We start from the raw sequence: 18,876 nt of genomic DNA on the forward strand, positions 1-18,876 counted from the left end.
GGAAGCAGCTTCCACCAGGCTTGCAACCAAGAGCATCCACCTCTGTCTGAAGCTCCTCTACTTTCAGCTTCCACGTAGAAACTGAATTTGCTCCTTTTCCAGCCCTCTCCTGGACGGGCAGGATCAACCTAACCCGCACGGTGCTGTTGCTTGGTTGGTTCCCAAAAGAAAGACATAACTCCCAAGCCTGGTCTGGAGACCCTATGGCTGAGTTTTCTATGACAGTGGGAGGTGTTGATGCTTCCTTGTGTTCAGCTCCCAAGGGATCAGTGCCACAAGGCATGGCACGCTCATGGAAGGAAGCTCAGGGGTCCACGGAACAGCAGGGGACCTGGCCGTCCATCCTCAACTTGGCACACTTCAGGCTGAGCAAATGAGCCACAGACAAGGAGTCAGAGCAGGCACTTTCCAGACAGATTCCTAGAAGGCCAGCATTCTTTCCAGGACCCTCAGAGGTCCTTCCGGCCTCATCAGAGCCAAGGTTGGAGGTAAGCAGCACAGCCCTAGTTGGGCCTTGGGCTGAATCCTTCCCTCCCTCTCCCCCAACCCCCCTGCGGGCTCTGAGATGTCACTGATCCCTCAGAGCTGCTCTGAGCTTGCCTTTCTGTTCTGGCCCCACCCCACAGGCCTCCCCTATTTTCCTATTTCCTGAGGACCTCTTCAGTCAACAAGACAGTCAACGTAAAACCTCAACATGTTGGCAACTTTGGTGATATTATCCAACCACTCATCTTCTGGACAATGGGGCCAAGGCTCAGAGAGGGGATGTGATTTCCTGAGGTCAGTCCTAGTATCAAAGGTGGAACCAGAGCCCAGGACTCCTCCAGACTCTTAATTCAGAACTCATCATTCTTGACCTATGGGATGTTCCTGCTATTCCCAGCCATGAAACAGTCTTCCCCTGGGATATGGTGATGGCCTAGGCTAATACTTTTGGAAATTCTTCAGCACTTTGGGGGAATAACACAGAGCATGAGGAAAGGAAGAAGCAGGTGGGAGAGCCATCCACAGGTGTTAAAATGCCAGAACATTCATAAACCACAGCACCCATCATCCATCCACCACACCTTGTACAAAGCAGCAAGGACTGTCCTTACCTTTGCCTACTCTGTCCTGGCTGCTCTTTGGTCACTTCTCCTCCTCTTTATTCTTCAATATGCTCTAGTGCTCATTTGGGCCCATTTCCTGAGGAATAACACGGTGATGAAACTAATCTGTGTAACGCACTTGAGGGCCCACCCTTTATCGGAAAACCTTGGTGGAGACAAACTCAGACCCTCCACAGAGGAAACAGGAAACACAAACGAGGGACCATCTCCTGTAGAAAGTCCTCTGAGCCTCTCTACTCCTCCTGACCAAGCCGTCCACGCTCCCCTGGGAAGGCAGAACAAGTAACGTACATCTGTTCAGTGGCTTAGCTGCTCTCCAAATGACCCTAAAACACTCAAGATCCATTTGAAAGAGAATTCCCAGAGAGAGGGCCCTTGTGGATCTGGCAGTTACCTTCACGGGCTTCACCACCTGCCTTTCTCTTCTAAGGCAAGGGGGTTCTTGGGGGTAAGGAGGCCAACACAGCCCAAGACCCCAGGCAGCTTATGAGGAACTGAGACCCTGAACTCTGACTTTGGGAGACCCAAAGTGAGCTGCTTGCCTGGAGCTCAGGTCCCTTCTCGGCCAAGACAGGTTCCTCTGCCTGGACCGTCTGCAGCCCTCATCTCAGATCAACCCGGTTAGCCTGCTTTGCCTTCAGGACTTGGCTTCTCCTAGAAGCCACGTACAGCTTGCAGGAGCCCTTGACTGGCAGCCCAGCCCCCTGTCCTTTCCCATCACATGTGATTCTTTAGGTGCCCCTTACCTCTCCCTCTGGGCAAGTGGCCCTGGGACGGATTAAAGGCAGGATCCACCTTCTTTCTCAGGGTTGTGACCTTGAGGTTGCACAGGGCCCAGCACATGGCAGGATCCCATTTGTTAAATGACAGAGTAAAAAGAATGGGACCGGTCACATCCCCTGGGTTCTGTAAAGGGGAGCGGAGAGGGAAGGACTGGGAGACCTTTACTCTTTGTTCTCTTCCGTTGGGTCAATCTACAGAATGTTTCCAACCCAAAAAGCATCTATTTTATATTCAGAGCCTTGTGCCATCTTGAAGAAGGGAAGATCCATTTGTGTCTGTGTTTGTAGGGGAAGGTCAGGGTGCACAATTTAAAAGACACAAAAATCCCATACGGTGAATGTAATCCCCCCTCTTTCCCCCAACTGGCTCCTTCCCCCATCAACAAGGACTACTACTGTCTCTGGATTAGAAGCCTTTTCACAGAAAAACTGAGGCACTAACAAGGTTAAGAGGCACGAATGAGAATTTTACAAGTCAGTGTCTCAGGACCCGGGGTCCCCACGCCGCCCCCCCCAGCCCCCCAGCCCCCCAGCCCCCAAGGCAAGGCGCGAGGTCGCGGGCCGGGCACACCGCGCGGGGCGCCCGCCGCTGCAGAAGGGTTAATGCAGCGAGGCCCCGCCCACCGCCCCGCCTCTTCCGGGCACAGGAGGCGTGGTCGCGTCACTTCCTGGAGACTGGCTGAATCCGGAAGTGATCCCTGAGGACCCAGTCGCGGCCGAGGACCCCGGCGGCAGGGCCGAGTTCGGGACCATGAGCTGGTGAGTGAGGCCGAGCCGCCGGAGCCCCAGGCCCGCCGTGCGCCTTGCCCGCGCCCGCCTGGGTCCCCTCGCCCGCGCTGCCCGCACGGACCCGCCGCCCTTGGTCGTTTGAGGGCCCTTGCCCCGGTGCTTTCCCGGAGACTCACCGGGAGTTGGGTCGAGGGGTCCCCCTCGGCTTGGGATCCCGCGTCTGTTTCCTGACTCTTTCTGTTGCAAGGAACCGGTCGCGTCTTCTCCCGGCTGCTTGAACTGAGGAAGTCTCCTGTTTCCTCGTCTTGTAAATGCTCGCTGTGAGGTGGAGTCAATGCTTTCTCCCCCGTGGGCATCTGTCCACCGCTCCCATAGCCCCGGAGCTGTGGCTCTCACTCTGGCAGTCTGGGCCCAGTTTCACCGACCAAAAAAATCCCCTCGCTTCCAGATGGCTAGCCTTTGCACCACTTCATTGTCTTGGAGAGACAGAACTTGCTTCTCTTTGGGGGTGGGTCCAGAGTTGAAAACCCACACCCACACTCCCAGTGTGGGATTGAACTAGCTTTCGTCGCTAACAGGGCCATTACCCCACTCACTGCTTTCTCTTCAAAATAGACATAGGTAAGCTTAAAACATGATGGGAACCAGCAGGCCATCAGAAAAGATGCTAAGGAGTCTCAGAGTAGTAGAGTCACCACTCCAGAGCCGGTAGGTACGTTGCTCTATGATGCCCAGCTCATAGTAGAGACTTCGTAATATGTAATGGTTGATTTGTCTTGTAAGATTCGGTTTGCCCAAAGGGCCTTACCTTCAGGCCCAAGGACCTGCATATAACCACAACCGGAAACCTCAAGACGGTCCAACTACAGTTCGTTTATATGAATACATTGACCCCCAGAGATGTAGGAGATTTTTTTTTTTTTTTGAGATGTAGGAGATTAATCAAACCTCTCTTGGAATCCAAGGTCCATATGGAATGTGTTTGCCACTCTGCCCTCATATAGTCTAGCCTGTTTCTTTATGCAAAGTAAATGTAAGATAACTAGTCATGAGTGAATGAAGGTAGTAGAGTATCCTTCAGGAAGGCTCTTGCAGGCTCACATTTGACCATTAGTGTAGTGGAAACTACACGCTAGCCACAAGCAGCTAATGGCAGTCAGCGTTGAGGACAATTCTCTAATGTAAAATTTAAACCATTTCTGTCCCCTCCTCCCTCCTGCTTCTTAGACAAGATTGATGGACAAATGTCAGGCAGTAGGTGCCAGCACGTGAGGGAAGCCCGGAGCAATGCCCTAATAAGCCCCGGCAGGAGCTGCTCCTTTTCCCTCCACCTTTGCTCCAGGAGGCCGATAGGGGGTTAGAGCTTTAAAAAGCTAACTTTCCCATCTTGTTATAACCTAGTTAGTGATGAGAAAAGTGGCAGTCCTTCGATTCCCTCTCCTTGAGGAATTACTTCCTTAAAGTGTCAGCCTGGATCCCCTGACCCTGTGATATAGAAGTCCTCTTGCCAGCCACATCTTGAATCTTTGGAGTTCTCTTGCTTAATTTTTCAAGGTAAAAAACAGAAAGTGCGAATGCTTTGTATTGCTTAGATTGGCATTTTACAATTTTAAAAATCGATCTTTTCTTCACAAATGGGGAGAAGGACAGACCGGAGACCAGTGTAAAAGATTCTCTTGGTGATCTGAAGCATACTGTTAACACCTGTCTTGAGGAAGTCTTTTTTTTTCTGAAAAAGTAATAGCCTGTTTCCTGAGGCCTGTCAGATTGCAGAGAATTGAAATTGACAACCAACTGTTCAGCGAAAGCTGAGATTTTTATCCTGTAGAATTAATTCACTAGTCCATGTGCGGCTTGGCACCTCCCTGGACTGAGGGTCAGAACCAAAAGGGTGGCTTTGTCCCTCAATGCCGAGATTCCTTTTTCTTCCTCTTTAGAGGGCTTCTACGTCATCTCTTACGTGGACCCTGACCCTGTCTCACTGAGAGGGGAACAGCACCGGCGCCTGGGCACACAATCACACTCAGTTCCTGGCTCAATGGCTGGCAAAGGGATCGGGGCTGGGTCCTTCTGATTCACTCCTGGAGTGGTTTTCCTGCTCCCAGAATGAATCTATCCATTCATCCGAGACTGGAATTCTCAGTGGGGGAAGAGACCAGAGTGACGTAGGGCCATGATAGGAGGCCGATGCCCAAGGTCAAGTTCACCAAGCACATGGGGTATTCCAGCCATCATTGAATAAGGCCCAGGGGCATGCAGCGCATGGTCCCCAGAGTGTAACCATTGTTCTGGGCTAGGCTGGGCTCTCAAAATGTCACAGTGAGAAATGTCCAATATTGATGCCCTTTGTACACTGTGGACTTTGCATGAAGAGTGAGCGGTCTTTGTTCCCTGCTTCCTCTGTGCATGCAGCTCGCCCACCGCGTTTGTTTAGTGGGTACCTGCTGCCTTCCTGTACCATCTACCCATCCATTGGTCTGCCGACCACCCACGTGTCTTCTAGCCAGCTGGCGCAGTGGTGTGCCCTGCTAGAGAGAAGGCGTTTGATGTTCACATCTCAGATACTGATCCACCCTCTGGGCCTAAGTCCAGTGCTTATCTCTCCTCTCCTCCTGCTTGTTTCCCCCTCTCTCTTCTTGTGTGTCTGTGTCTTTACTGTTGTAAGGAGGGAGAATTCAGTAGAATTAAGAATATAATATATCTTGTTAATCTGGCTTAGCTGTCTCCAGTAATTGTAGCCTTCCCTGGAACCACACACCTTGATGCTCTTTAGGCTTAAGTGATGAGGAGAAAGGAGGCTACAAGAAATCTTCCTCTATTAGGGGTGTAGAAGTTTGACTCAGGATGAAGGAAATGAGGGTCCGTACAGAGAAATCTGGCTGGGTGTTAGAGGGGTGAGTTCAGGGTCTGGTTCCTTCACAGCCTGGCCTGGGTAGGCATCCAGCCTTCCTCCGTCTTGTTTTCTCCAACTGCGGCATGCAGAGGACAAGCCTGGCTGACATTGTACCACCCAACTGTGTCGTGAGAAAAAAATACAGACTATGCACATATGATTGTTTTCTGACTCTTCTGGGCTCTTCTACCTCCCGCTGCCCCTTAAGTATCGGTATTCCTTGGAATCCATCCTTTTTCCCTCGCCTTGTTCTCACCATGTAGGCCCTCCCCCATCATCTTCAGGATAAAGGCTGGGCCATGACTTATAAGGCCTTCCTGGACCTGGCTGTCCATCTTTACTCTTCCCCTCATCGCCTTGTCCATCAGGCCAATGCACACTCATCTTTCCAGAGTCAGGTCAGGTTTCACATCTTCTGAGGGTTTTCCCCCAACAGCCCCCCACACCCTGCCAAGCCAAGTTGGATGCCCCTCCTCTGACCCTCATTAGTGTCTGTACTTGAATTGTTGGTCTGCTTGTCAGTAACTCCACTGTGCATGAGGACGGGACTGTGTCTTGGTCATCACTGTATCCCTAGCAGTGTTCCCAGCAAACAGTACATGTTTATTGGATGTATGAGCGAGCACTTTTTTTCCATTTCCTGACTTGCCTTAGCTCAGGAAAAATTTTCAGATAAAAACATGCAGAACCTATAAGCCACTTCCTGAAATGGAGAGTCTCTAAAAGTGCTGTTGTTAAATCAACGAGGGAAGAAGTGGCTTCAGAGCCTTTCAGAGACTGTCTGATTATTCTCTCTCCTCTCCCCCCGCCAAACTACCCTCTTCCATACATGCCTAGAACTCCTGTAGCACTTCCACATCCTTCCAGGGAGCACAGACGTGATCCTCTCCCGCTCAGGCTTTGTGAGGGCAGGATCTACAGCTTCTTCACCTTTGTGTGTGTCTACTGTTTGCACATAGTAAGTACCTAATTGGTAATTGTCAAATGAAATGAATGGAATATAAAGAAAGGAAGGTAAACTGCCGAGTCAAACTGAACCACCCATTCTATTTCATACATGTTCTCAGTGGAGTCTCTTTTCCCTCTAGTGTTACCCTTGCTATTGCACATTTGTATAATGCTTTTAACTTTTCAAATGACTTTCCCATCCATTATCTGACTACATCCTCACATGTACCCTCAGAAGTATGCAGTTCAGGTCTTCTTATCTCCCTTTGACAGCTTATTAGAATTCATGTGCGGAGTACCCGGCAGCACTAGAACTAAAATCTGCTGCTCCTGAGTATTCTCTGTGCTTGAACAGAAACGTTAGAAGAATGGAAGACCAGGGGCATCTGGCTGGCTCCATGGGCAGAGCACGTGACTCTTGATCTTGGGGTCCTAAGCTCGAGCCCCATGTAGAGTGTAGAGATTACTAGAAAAAAAAATTTAAAAAGGAAGACCATTCCCAAGTAGATTGGGCCCCAAAGGAAGGTATTTTACTTTGCCAGCGTGTATGAACTCTACCAGGGTGGTAGTGAATTACAAAAAGTCGCCAGTGTTCACACTCCAAGCAATAGAGGAAGTGTTCTGGACCATCTCAGCTTCTTACTCTGAGGCCTTCCTGCCTTGGGCAGCCTTCCTACTCACTTCCTTGGACAGGCCAAACTCTTCCCAAGCTTTTTCCTCTTCTGTGGAGAGCATGGTCATGTCCAGAAGACAGGGCCCCCCTGGAGAGCCTGTGTGATTCTGTAGTTAACGTTGCTTTGGGCACAAATGTAAAGCATCTCACTCTTGTTTCTGCTGAAACATTCCCCTCTTGTAATGAGAGGGGAAGGGACTTTTTTTACATTTGGAAAGAGTCAAGTATCTTAAATCCCACAGCTTCTTTGTCAAAGATGTTTTGTTCTGTGTTATACTCTTTATGTGCATGTGTTGGGGTCACTTCGGAGTTGGCGGTTTAGTTATTAGGGTTGCTTCCCTGAACCCGTTATTTCAGTGGCTAATCCATTAAATATGGCCCATAACATGTTGCCATACAGATAATGCTCAATAAATATTTGTTGATCTGATGCTCATTGAACATTTCTACTGTACAAGGGCCTGTAGTAAATGTTGGGGGACATTGAAAAGGCTATAAGCATCGATGCCTGTCTTGAGCCAGCATATAGAAAGTGCCAGGGATTCATGGAATGACAGCCAATCGCTAAATGTTAGGGTGACATCAAGAAAGATTTCAACCAGAGGATGTGATTTTAGCTGAACCTTGACTAGTGAGTGTGCACTGTCGCAGTGGGCAGTCAGAGAAGGGTCCAGGTAGAAGAATAACCTTGACAAGGTGTGTGGAGACAATGCATCAAGTATTCGACACGGTCCATCAGGAGGCCAGCATGGGTTTCTCAAATAGGGATTTGAGTGGAGGCTTCGTTGATGACAGCTGGCCCCATAGTCAGGGCCATGTTGTCAGTGCTTTCAGTGCAATGCCGAGGAACTGAACTGAGCCGAGGCTTTTGAAAATTGAAGGGATTTGAGCATGGAAGTGGCATGGGGAAATCAGTGATTTAATCAGATGAATTTGGTGGTGGTCTATACAAGAGCTCAGATGAAAGGAAGCATGGAGCCATGGGGACTGACTGGGACAGTAGCTTCCAAATTTTTTTGACCACAACTTGCAGTCAGAAATACCTTTGATATAACGGCACACATACATTTATACTTCAGATAAAAACTTTACATGGTATATGTCTAATGTACTCTAGCATTTTCTGTTATATTCTATTTCATGTTTAAAAGAATGGTGTATTCAGTTGATCTCATGACTAATTTTGATAGGTTTACAGTGGAGTAACATGTAGCAGCAAACGTGATTGATGCATGACCCCAGTTAGAAAAACACTGATCTAGGAGTTCATTGCAGGTATTCAGACTAGAAGCCAACGCCTGTAACTCCAGCCAGCTAAAGGTAGCATTGTTAGTTTATTTGTTTGTGTTTCGTGGTTTATAATAATAAACCTAGAAGGAGTAACTATAAAGAACCCCAGCTGTGTGCTTTCTAAGAACTTAATCCAGAGATGTGAAAGCTGTCAATCACTTTATAGAAAAGAAAACCCAAGTGGGCAAAAGCCTTTACCAAGATGTTGGTTTGTTAGTAATCAGGGGAAAGCAAAGATGCCATTGCACAGCCATCCAACAGGCAACAATTTTAAAGTCAGGCAAGGGCCAAGTATCTTAAGGATGAGGAGCAGTGGGAGCTGGCTGTCCACTGGCATCAGGAGTGCAGAGTGGTGTGGGGGGTGGAGGTGTAAATTGATACAACCCCTTTGGAGATTTCTACAGTGCCTCTGGCAATAGGAAACATTCGCACCCCCTCACCCAGAGAAACTCCTGCCCTGGTGCAGCAGGAGACTACAGGGGAGGGTGAGTTGCTTCATTGTCTGTAGATGTCCAGCCTCTACAATGTGATATCTTTACATAATGAAACATGTAATCATTAAAATGAATGAAGTAGAACTATATATATCAGCATGGACAAAATCTCAGAAGCATAATGCTGGACATAAGTTAGTTTCCTAGTGATACATTCAGTATTATTCTATTTACATAAAGTTCAAGCCTGTAAAACAATACTATGTTGTGCTCACAGATTTAAATGTATGTAGTGAAAGTATAGGAATAATGCCTACTAAATGCAGGGCAGCAGTTACCACTAGGGTGAGGAGGAAGAGAGAAAAGAAGATGGAATGGGGCTGTAGCATTCAGGGAACTCCAGCAGTATTGGAGATGCTGCATTGCTAAAAGAGTAAGATCTGAAATAAGTGTGGCTTCATGTTAGAACCTGATGGTGCTAGGTGAATGCATGAGTGTTTTTAGTATTCTCTGTAATTTTTTGAGTGTTTACAATCATTTATAATAGTTTCTATTAACTTTTGTCATGCCTCGCCTGACTGGCATCACGGCTAGGGTTGACCTCACTGTTCATGGCAAGAGAATTATTGCCTTGCCCAGCCAGTAGGTGAGGATGACCTAGGGAGGTAGGCCTAGAAGCGAGTTTCCATCCCCCTTCTCTGTCCTGCTATCAGACCTTCCACAGAGAAGGGAAAAGGTCAGTGCAAGCTCTTTGTGTAATTTCCAATTGGTTAGAGACAGGAGTGAACGTGAGATTAGAGGTAGTGCCTCAGAGCTAAACAGTTGGTCTGGTGCTTCTCAGGGTCTGTTGGTGTCTGAGCCACTGTTCGCCCATCAGAATGGGAAGCAGGCATTGGAGGCTTCTCTCTGGCTTGTTGAGTAAGCAAGATAAGCTTTTCACCTCAGAAAGCCTTCTGTTTTCCTTTTATAAAATGGGGAAATGCATCTTCTAAGGAGCTACAAAACAAACAAACAAACAAACAGAATACCTCCCTGAATTGCCTTCCTTCCTTTTGTTTTCCTGACCTTTAGATGCCTCATCAGCCTCCAGACTTCTGTCACAACTCCTTTCACTACTCAGGAAGAAGTCCCCATTCACTGTAGGCAAAAGGATTAACTTGGGCCTGGCAGTGATGCACTATGATACGGGACTGCTGCTTGCCCCCAAAGCAGAAAAAAGCATTTCAGGTTTCCTAGCCATACTTACCTCTGTGCAACTGTGTGTGAACCACCCCCTCAGGCCTGTTTGATCATCATCATCAAAATATCACCACCACTGTCTTTCCAGCAAATACAGGCTGCTGAATATATGTCAGGAACTATTTTAAGCACTAAACTCATTTAGTCCTCTCAGCAACCTGACCCTACATAATATATATGTTCTTGTCCAATTCTAGACAAGGAAACTGAGAGCCAGCAAGGTTAGGTAACTTGTCCAGAACCTCACAGCTGGCAGTCTGTCCCCCAATGCAGCGCACCGTCTCTTGTGAGGAATACAGCAGTGGACCGCTTTAAATGAACTGATGTATCAGAAGCACCTAGCACAAACCTGCAATAGGAGATGCTCAATAAATGGTCACATGAATTGGAGGATTTCTAAGATTTCACGTGCTGTGAGATCTCACTGAACAGTCTGTGATTCATTCTGTCTCAACTTCTCAAGAGGTCAGCCTGGGGAGCAGTGGGGAAGGAGGGATCACAGCTGAGCTGGGGGATTGTTCTGGTCCAAGTGACAAATCAGCCAAGTCACAGAGTCATGCCTTTTATTTTTAAACACACACATACCTCCTCGGACGGGTGGTGAGTTAGGGTAGCGTTGTGTGTGCTCTGGTTTTAGATCTGGCTAGTTTAAGGGAAAGGCTGACGGGAGGGGGGATGGTGGAGAGGCTGTGGTCAGAGGTGCTGGAAATGGCCATTTCACAGCTCTGTTTTCCTCCATTTCCCCTTCGGATGGGGTCTCTCACACCCTTGCTCGGGCTGAACTCTCGATGGCCGGGTGACACTGTGGCCAGATGGCCTTACAGAGAGGATGACATCCAGCAAACAGCTGTTCTGCTGGAGCCAGCTGCCTCTCCATAAGGCCTGCCCTGGCCCCAGCCCTGTTTCCCCTTGGAGCGTCAAGGTGGTGGTAGCCTTGGTGGGCCCTCAGACCAGAGAAGGCAACGACCCAAGGATAGGGTAACAGAAGGATGGGGGGAGGAGGGGCTTGTCCTTCTAGCCTGCAAAAGCTGCTGCCTTTCGCCCACCTTCCTGCTCTTGCCGAGACAGTGACTCAGGCCCAGACCACTCCCCGGGGAGCCAGGATTTCAGCCACTATCAACTGCCGCCTACTCTTTGCTCAGCCCTCCCTTCGTTCTCACCTCCCTCACCTCCTCCCTCCCCCCCAAAACTGTGATCCATCAGAAAGATGTGGGGTGGGGTGGGCTGAATCATTTCAGGGTTCTTTCCACCCCCAAGCCAGGCCGAGGGCTCATTCACATTCAGTAGAAACAACTTGCAGAGGCCAAGGCCAAGGTGAAGACCAGGGAGGAATGTGTAGGTTCCAGCTTCTTTCCACTCTTCATTGTAATGGAAGCGGAGGACTCTCTGAAGAAGGCGGGGCTTGAGGGATCTGCTGGGGTGACCAGGGGATCCCCACCCAACTGCCATCTGGGCCTGCCTCTTGTCTCTGCCTCTGCAGTCGAGGGGGTGGGGAAACAAAAGATTGAGAAACCTAGCAAATTGAAAATGCAAAAGAGCTGTTTTTGTAAATAGACATTACACAAGAGCAGGAGTTTTTCTGGAAAGGTTTTACTGAGATGGACAGAATTAGCCAACTGGCATCATGCTGCTAATAGAGATATTTACTGTTTGAAAAAGTATATTTGTAGCTTTGGAGAACATCCTGTTGACTTTTCTTTATTGTGAAAGTGAATTTTCCCCCTTTCCCTCTGTGCACATAGAACTTTTTTTTTTTTTTTTTTTTTTGAAGTGGAGCACGTTGAGGGATGGAGAAGGGGAGGCTCAAGAGAATTGTTTTCTCCGTTTTGTTGCTGAGACCAAAATATCCCTTCTCCTGCCCTCTGGTGCTCATATTTATGGATTGGCAAACAGAACCAACCAAGGAATTCTCGTCCAGAGTCTAGGAGCACCGAGCCCTCTTGATTTCTTCCAGAGCAGAGAGATTCTGTGGGGAGCAAGCCCTGTCTTCTCTCTGGACCTCATCTCACCCACCTGATGCCACAGGAAGAACACTGAGGGGAGCTGTGAGGAGGAGGGGGACAAAGGTTCTGAGGCCCAGTGACCGTCTCCGGGTCCTGGAGGACTGCCAGCCTCGGCTCCACAGTTCCAGCTGGGCCAGGACTCCGCTGTCCTCTGAGATGCCACGATGCTCTTACTCTTGCCACGTGCGTTCCAGAGCAGCTGTTTCTCCCGAGGAAGTCCCTGCGTCCCAGCAGGGTTCTAGAACCACAGGGATGAGAACAGGGAGGCAGTGTTGAGAAGCAGAGAGAAAAGGCAAAGAGCTGCTTGAAGTGTTAGTCCTTCTGCTCTGTCTTCTCGCTCTCCCCTGGCCACCTTTCACCGTGTCAGTGGCAGAGAATCTGTTCTTCCCTCAGGGTACCTGCCCCAGTTTTCAGGCTATTGAGGGGAGCATATCTGCCATTTGGCAGCCTTGGAATAAATCCAGGAGACTCTTCTCCCATCATATTTCCTCTTAAGCTCTTCAAAATATTAGTTTTAGGGGCGCCTGGGTGGCTCAGTCGGTTAAGTGACTGACTCTTGATTTCGGCTCAGGTCATGATCTCAGGAGCATGAGATGGAGCCTGAGGTTGGGCTTGTGCTCAGTGGGAAGTCTGCTGGAGACTCTCTCTCTCCCTCTCTCCCCCTGCTTGTGGGCACACTATCTCTCTCTCTCTCTCTCTCTCTCTCTCTCTCTCAAATAAATAAATAAGTCTTTCACAAGAAAATATAATAGTTTTCCCTCAACCCATATTCAGATAACATGTCTAGCCAGGCTTTACTGCCAATGCCAAAGGCTAGCTCCGTTTTCACAGTCTCCACCGAGTAAACTTTCCCCTGTCCCCAACTGCTGCTTGTGGCTGGGAATATCATCCTTTTAGGTTGGTTTTAGTTAGATAGGGACTGGGAAACCAAAGACAATGATACTACTTTTCTTTGTTGTTTATAAAGCCTTCTCTGAGACTAATTTTTTTCAGGAACCTTAAATTAAATGTGGGTATGGTGTTATATAGGGCCCTTGGGGCAACATAACCGGTTTACTCATTTATTTAGCCACTTATCTATCCAACGCTTACTATGTGCATCAAACTGGACTATACACTCCCTGAGATCACAGAATGAGTCAGTCTTGTTCATCCTGATAGCCCTAGCACCTAGCATAGTTCTAGGTATAAAGGAAGCCCTCAGTAAATATTTACTGAATATTCATTCAATGAAAGGTACTTACAGAAGTTGCAAAAAAGCATAACATTCAGTCCCTGCACTTGAGGGCTTATGTGTCATCATCAAAAGCAAGACAGATAAACAGCAAGTTGGTTAGCCTAACCCTTTACTGGGCAGAGTGTAACAGTGAATCACAGCACTAGGTCTGAGAGAACAAACTGGGCATCTAAATGCATGCTGAAAAAGCTGTGATATAACTCAAAAATCCAACCTTCGTATCTTTTAGGAAACCAGGAACAAAAAGATATTTCCTTACCATTAGGAGGCTTCCTGGCTGAAACCAGTAGACTTTTTCATATTTAATAGTGAAAGGTCAGTCTCGAAGCATCCTTACTAAAGTCAGACATATTTTTCTACAATTTCAGGCCAATGCTACAGACAAGACAAGAAATGGGTACAAAATATCAGGAAAGAAAAGGGAAGTTTTATCATTATTTTCAGGTGCTATAACTCTCTGTTTGGAAAACCTAATTCTTTTTTTCCTAGCTGAATTTCTCAGACTATATAGGCTAAGTATGTAGGTGTGATGACTGGGTCAGGGTAAATATTTAATACCCAGTAGCTTTCCTGTGTACCAGGACAATAAAATGAAAGGGAATTCCACTTGCAGTAAACCAAGTGGAATTGGTTCCGTGTGTAGGGCTAAAAATTTCACATGTAAGTGTTATTTTGGGATCTTGATATTCAGCAAAATAAAAGTAGAGGACCTATATGAAAAAACTCTTAAGACTAAAGCACATGGGGATCCCTGGGTGGCGCAGCGGTTTAGCGCCTGCCTTTGGCCCAGGGCGTGATCCTGGAGACCCGGGATCGAATCCCACGTCGGGCTCCCGGTGCATGGAGCCTGCTTCTCCCTCTGCCTGTGTCTCTGCCTCTCTCTCTCTCTCTCTCTCACTGTGTGCCTATCATAAATAAAAAATAAAAAAATTAAAAAAAAAAAAAAAAGACTAAAGCACATGATAAAAAAGACTTAAATGAGGGATACCTGGGTGGCTCAGTGGTTGAGCCTTCGGCCCAGGGCATGATCCTGGAGTCCTGGGATCAAGTCCCACATCAGGCTCCCTGCATGGGGCCTGCTTCTCTCTTTGCCTACATCTCTGTGTGTCTCATGAATAAATAAATAAAATCTTAAAAAAAAAAAAAAAGACTTAAATGAATGGAAAGAAATATTTTGGCCTTGAATGAGCCAACCTAATATTTGTAAAAATGTAGGCTCTTCAAAAGTTAATCTATAAATATAATGCATTTTTAGTAATAAGTATCCTGGGGCAGGGGGGGCACACAGCATATGACTCTTAAGTTCATCTTAAATATCAAGACAAATTAAAATAAATTACCTGAAGTGAAATGTAATGAGAAGGGATCTGTTTGGATAGGTATTAAGAACTCTTATAAACCTAAATAATTAAATCTATGTTATTGGCAAAGGACAGGTCTGTGGTATGGAATAAAAGTATTTAACACTAAAGAAATGATTTCTTGGGGATCCCTGGGTGGCTCAGTGGTTAATATCTGCCTTTGGCCCAGGGCATGATCCTGGAGTCCCGGGATCGAGTCCCACATCAAGCTTCCTGCATGGAGCCTGCTTCTCCCTCTGCCTGTGTCTCTGCCTCTCTCTTTGTGTGTCTCTCATGAATATATAAATAAAATCTTAAAAAAAAAAGAAATGATTTCTCAAAGATAGTTTATTTTTAAATTAGGTTAAAATAACTGGCTAACCATACACTCAAACTCTAAATAGAATAAGGATTTATTTTTTTATTTAAAAAAATTTTTAAAGATTTTATTTATTAGAGAGAGAATGAGAGAGAGCATGAGCGGGAGGGGAGGGGCAGAGGGACAGGGAGAAGCAGACTCCCTGCTGAGCAGGGAGCCCTATGGAGGGCTTCATCCCAGGACCCTGAGATCATGACCCAAGCCTAAGGCAGACGCTTAACTGACAGAGCCACCCAGGTGCCCCTGGAATAAGGATTTAAATATAAAAAATACACCACTAAAATTCATTTGGAAATGCAAGGGACACAGAACAGCCAAAACAATCTTGGCAAAGTTGGAGGGCTTACTGCTTCTCAACCACAAAACTCTCAACAAAAGTCCAGGAAGTAGGACATTGTGATACTACCATAAAGATAGTGTAGGTCAATGGAATCGAAATAAAAGTGCAAAAATAAACCCTTAACATTTATGGTCAGTTGATTTTCTTTTTTTTAACAAGGATGCCAAGACAGTTGAATAAGGATGGAATAATCTTTTCAACAGTGCCAGAATAACTGGGTATCCACATGCGAAAGAATGAAGGGAGGCCCGTACCTCACACCATACACAAAAATTAACTCAAAATGGATCAAAGTCCTGAGTGTAAAAGCTAAAACTATAAAATCTTAAGAAGAAAATATAGGGGTGAGTCTTCATGACCTTGAATTTTTTTTGACCTCTGCTTTTTTTTTTTTTTTTAAGATTTTATTTATTTATTCACGAGAGACAGAGACATAGGCAGAGGGAGAAGCAGGCTCCATGCAGGGAGCCCAATGTGGGACTCGATCCCAGAACTCCGGGATCACGCTCTGGGCCAAGGCAAGATGCTCCACTGCTGAGCCACCCAGGCATCCCGTGACCTTGAATTTGGCAAAGAATTCTTAGATGTGATACCAAAAAGCACAAACAACAAAAGAAAAAATAGATTGTACTTCTTCAAAACCTAAAACTTTTGTGCTTCAAAAGAAACCACTAAAAGAGTGAAATAAACAACTCACAAATGAGAGAAAATGTTTGCAAATCATATATCTGATTAGAAACTTATACCCAGGGCAGCCCCGATGGCCCAGTGGTTTGGCACTGCCTTCAGCCTGGGGTGTGATCCTGGAGACCCGGGATCAAGTCCCACATTGGGCTCCCTGCGTGGAGCCTGCTTCTCCCTCTGCCTGTGTCTCTGCCTCTCTCTTTCTCTCTCTCTGTGTCTGTCATGAATAAATAAATAAAATATTTTTTTAAAAAAAGAAAAGAAACTTCTACCCAGAATAGATGAAGAACTCTTAACAACTCAACAATAAAAAAAGACAACCCATTTTTAAAATAGGCAAAGGGTTGGAATAGATGTTTCTCCAAAGAAGACATTTAAACGACTGATAAGCACATGAAAAGATACTCAACATCATTAGTCATGAGAGACATGCCAGTCAAACTGCGATGAAATAACTCTCATACTTGCTGGAATGGCTAAAATAAAAAAGACAATGACAAGTGTTGGTGAGGATGTGGAGAAATTGGAACCCTCACTTACTGCTGGTGATTTTAAAATGGCACAGCCACGTTAGAGAAGTCTGGCAGCTCTGCAGAAATGTAAGCATGGATTTAACCATATGGCCCCAGCAGTTTCACTCCTAGGTATATACCCAAGAGAAATGAAAATATACGTCCACGCAAAAACATGTGCAGCATTTATAATGGCCAAAAAAATGGAAACAGCCCAAGTGTCCATCACCCAGTGAATGATAAATGGAAAGCGAATTTGTGGATAAAGATGGTATATCCCTACAATGGAATATTATTCGGTGATAAAAGAGGAATGAAGTCATGATATATGCCACAATGTGGACGATCCTTAAAAACATTTTGCTAAGTGAAAGAAGCCAACACAAAAGACTTCTTATTACATAATGCCATTTGTATGAAATGTCGATGCTAGGACATTCCATAGATACAGTAGATTAATGGTTTGCCTGGGGGCTGACTACTAATAGATATGGGGTTTCTTTTGGGGTGATGAAAATATTCTGAAGTTGGATTGTGGTGATGGTTAACTCTCTAACTGTACTAAAAACAACCAAATTGTACAGTGAGTGAATATTATGGTATGTGAATTATATCTCAATAACGTTATTTAAAACTTAATAAAAATCAGCTTCCAAGTAAAGATGACAGATTGAATACATATATCTAAGTTATCTCCCTCACAAATCCCACAAAAAGCACAGTAAAGTGATTTTTTTTTTTTTTTAAGGCACAGATCTACAAACTCAGGGAGAATAGAGACATCAGCCACATTTAGGAATTGGAATGCAGTAACATGCAGTAACAGTCTTAAGTTCCAAGAAAGCCAAATCCTAAACTGGCATTTAGGAAAACCAAGAGCCCTCATGACTTACATTATTGAATCCTCAAAAGTACAGGAATTGGTGGCAATAGGAACTTCTAGAAGTGGGGTGAGGCCAAGCACTCAGATCAGAAGGATTGCTTAAAAGTGGTTTCTGAGTAAATTTTTTTTTTTTTTAAGATTTTATGTATTCATGAGACACAGAGAGAGAGGGAGAGACACAGGCAGAGGAAGAAGCAGGCTCCCTGCAGGGAGCCTGATGTGGGACTCAATTCCAGGACTCTGGGATCAGGCCCTGAGCCAAGAGCAGACACTCAACCACTGAGCCACCCAGGCATCCCTCTAAGTAAGTTTAGAGCCCTGCCATCTCCTCCCCAACTCCAGTGTCCCTGGGAGACTGTCCCTGCCTCACCCTAGCAAAAGAATGAAGGGGCCCCACCCCTTGGAGAGTATGAGACAGGGAGTTCCTCTACTAGGCACACAAAGGTGGATTTACTATGTGAAAACTATTTAATAAGGTTTAAACTTTGGGGCCCCTGACTTCCATGAACCTTGTCCAAGGCCCCAGAAGGAACCCTGGTGGTGTGTTCACATGATGCTGGGTTTTGTAAACATCAAAAATATATACTGCACTCAGTTAAGAAAACCTCTGCCTTCACTTCCTCCTTTTTCTGCTTATACTACTCGTGTCAGGCAGCTTTGGAGTAGCACAGGCCTTTCTGGAGATGTGACCTGAGGGTTGAACAGGGAGTATGCTGTTTTAGCTGCAATTTGTCGACATTTGAAAACTTTGATGAAACCATGAGATATTGCACATTCCTGAATGGTAGATATACAACGAGTCCCTCTTCTTATCCTCTTTAAATGTACTTAAAAACTAAGGGAAAGGGCACCTGGTTGGCTCAGTCAGTAGAACTTGCAACTTGATCTTGGAATTGTGAGTTCTAGCCGCACGTTGAACGTAGAGCTTACTTTAAAAAAAAAAAAATTGTACGCCTTCAACTTTCACAATGCTATATATATCTATTGTGTCTCAATAAAGCTGGAAAACATTTTTAAAAGAAGAAAAAAAGCTAAGAGGAAAATTGGGTCAAAAATAATGGAACACAATATAAAAGTGACAAAGGTGAGCAATTAAATCAAGAGATTCTGAAATCAAAGTACAACAAAATATTTTCAAATTGTACTAAAAACTAGTGATTCATTATGAGAACGAGATCGGTTTTAAATAGCAGCAGTTGCTTGATAATCTAGTTAATAAAGAGGAGGAGCAAATCATGAACACATTGATAAAACATTTAAATTTTTTAACATGAAAGATAACGAAGATGACATAACTCATGATGTACCCTCTTCCAGGGACATCAGTGACAAAACAATTAACTCCACTAATTCAGAGTGGTTAAGATTAGTAAGATTAGTAATCATACAAGAAAACCTGAA

The 18,876-nt window shown here is 45.8% G+C and overlaps 1 protein-coding gene across 1 annotated transcript in view; it reads left to right on the top strand.

Moving 5' to 3' along the window:
• The first annotated feature begins 2,541 nt into the window (after positions 1 to 2,541).
• The window catches only part of BIN3 (bridging integrator 3), a 49,432-nt gene continuing 33,097 nt past the window's right edge, over positions 2,542 to 18,876 (top strand). Inside the window, exon 1 of the mRNA XM_077868898.1 lies at positions 2,542 to 2,650. Within this exon, the coding sequence (XP_077725024.1) occupies positions 2,643 to 2,650 (8 nt within the window). The 5' untranslated portion in view covers positions 2,542 to 2,642. The remainder of the gene's footprint in view (positions 2,651 to 18,876) is intronic.

This window comes from Canis aureus, chromosome 24, assembly GCF_053574225.1.
Source record: "Canis aureus isolate CA01 chromosome 24, VMU_Caureus_v.1.0, whole genome shotgun sequence".
NCBI classification, from domain to species: Eukaryota; Metazoa; Chordata; class Mammalia; order Carnivora; family Canidae; genus Canis; species Canis aureus.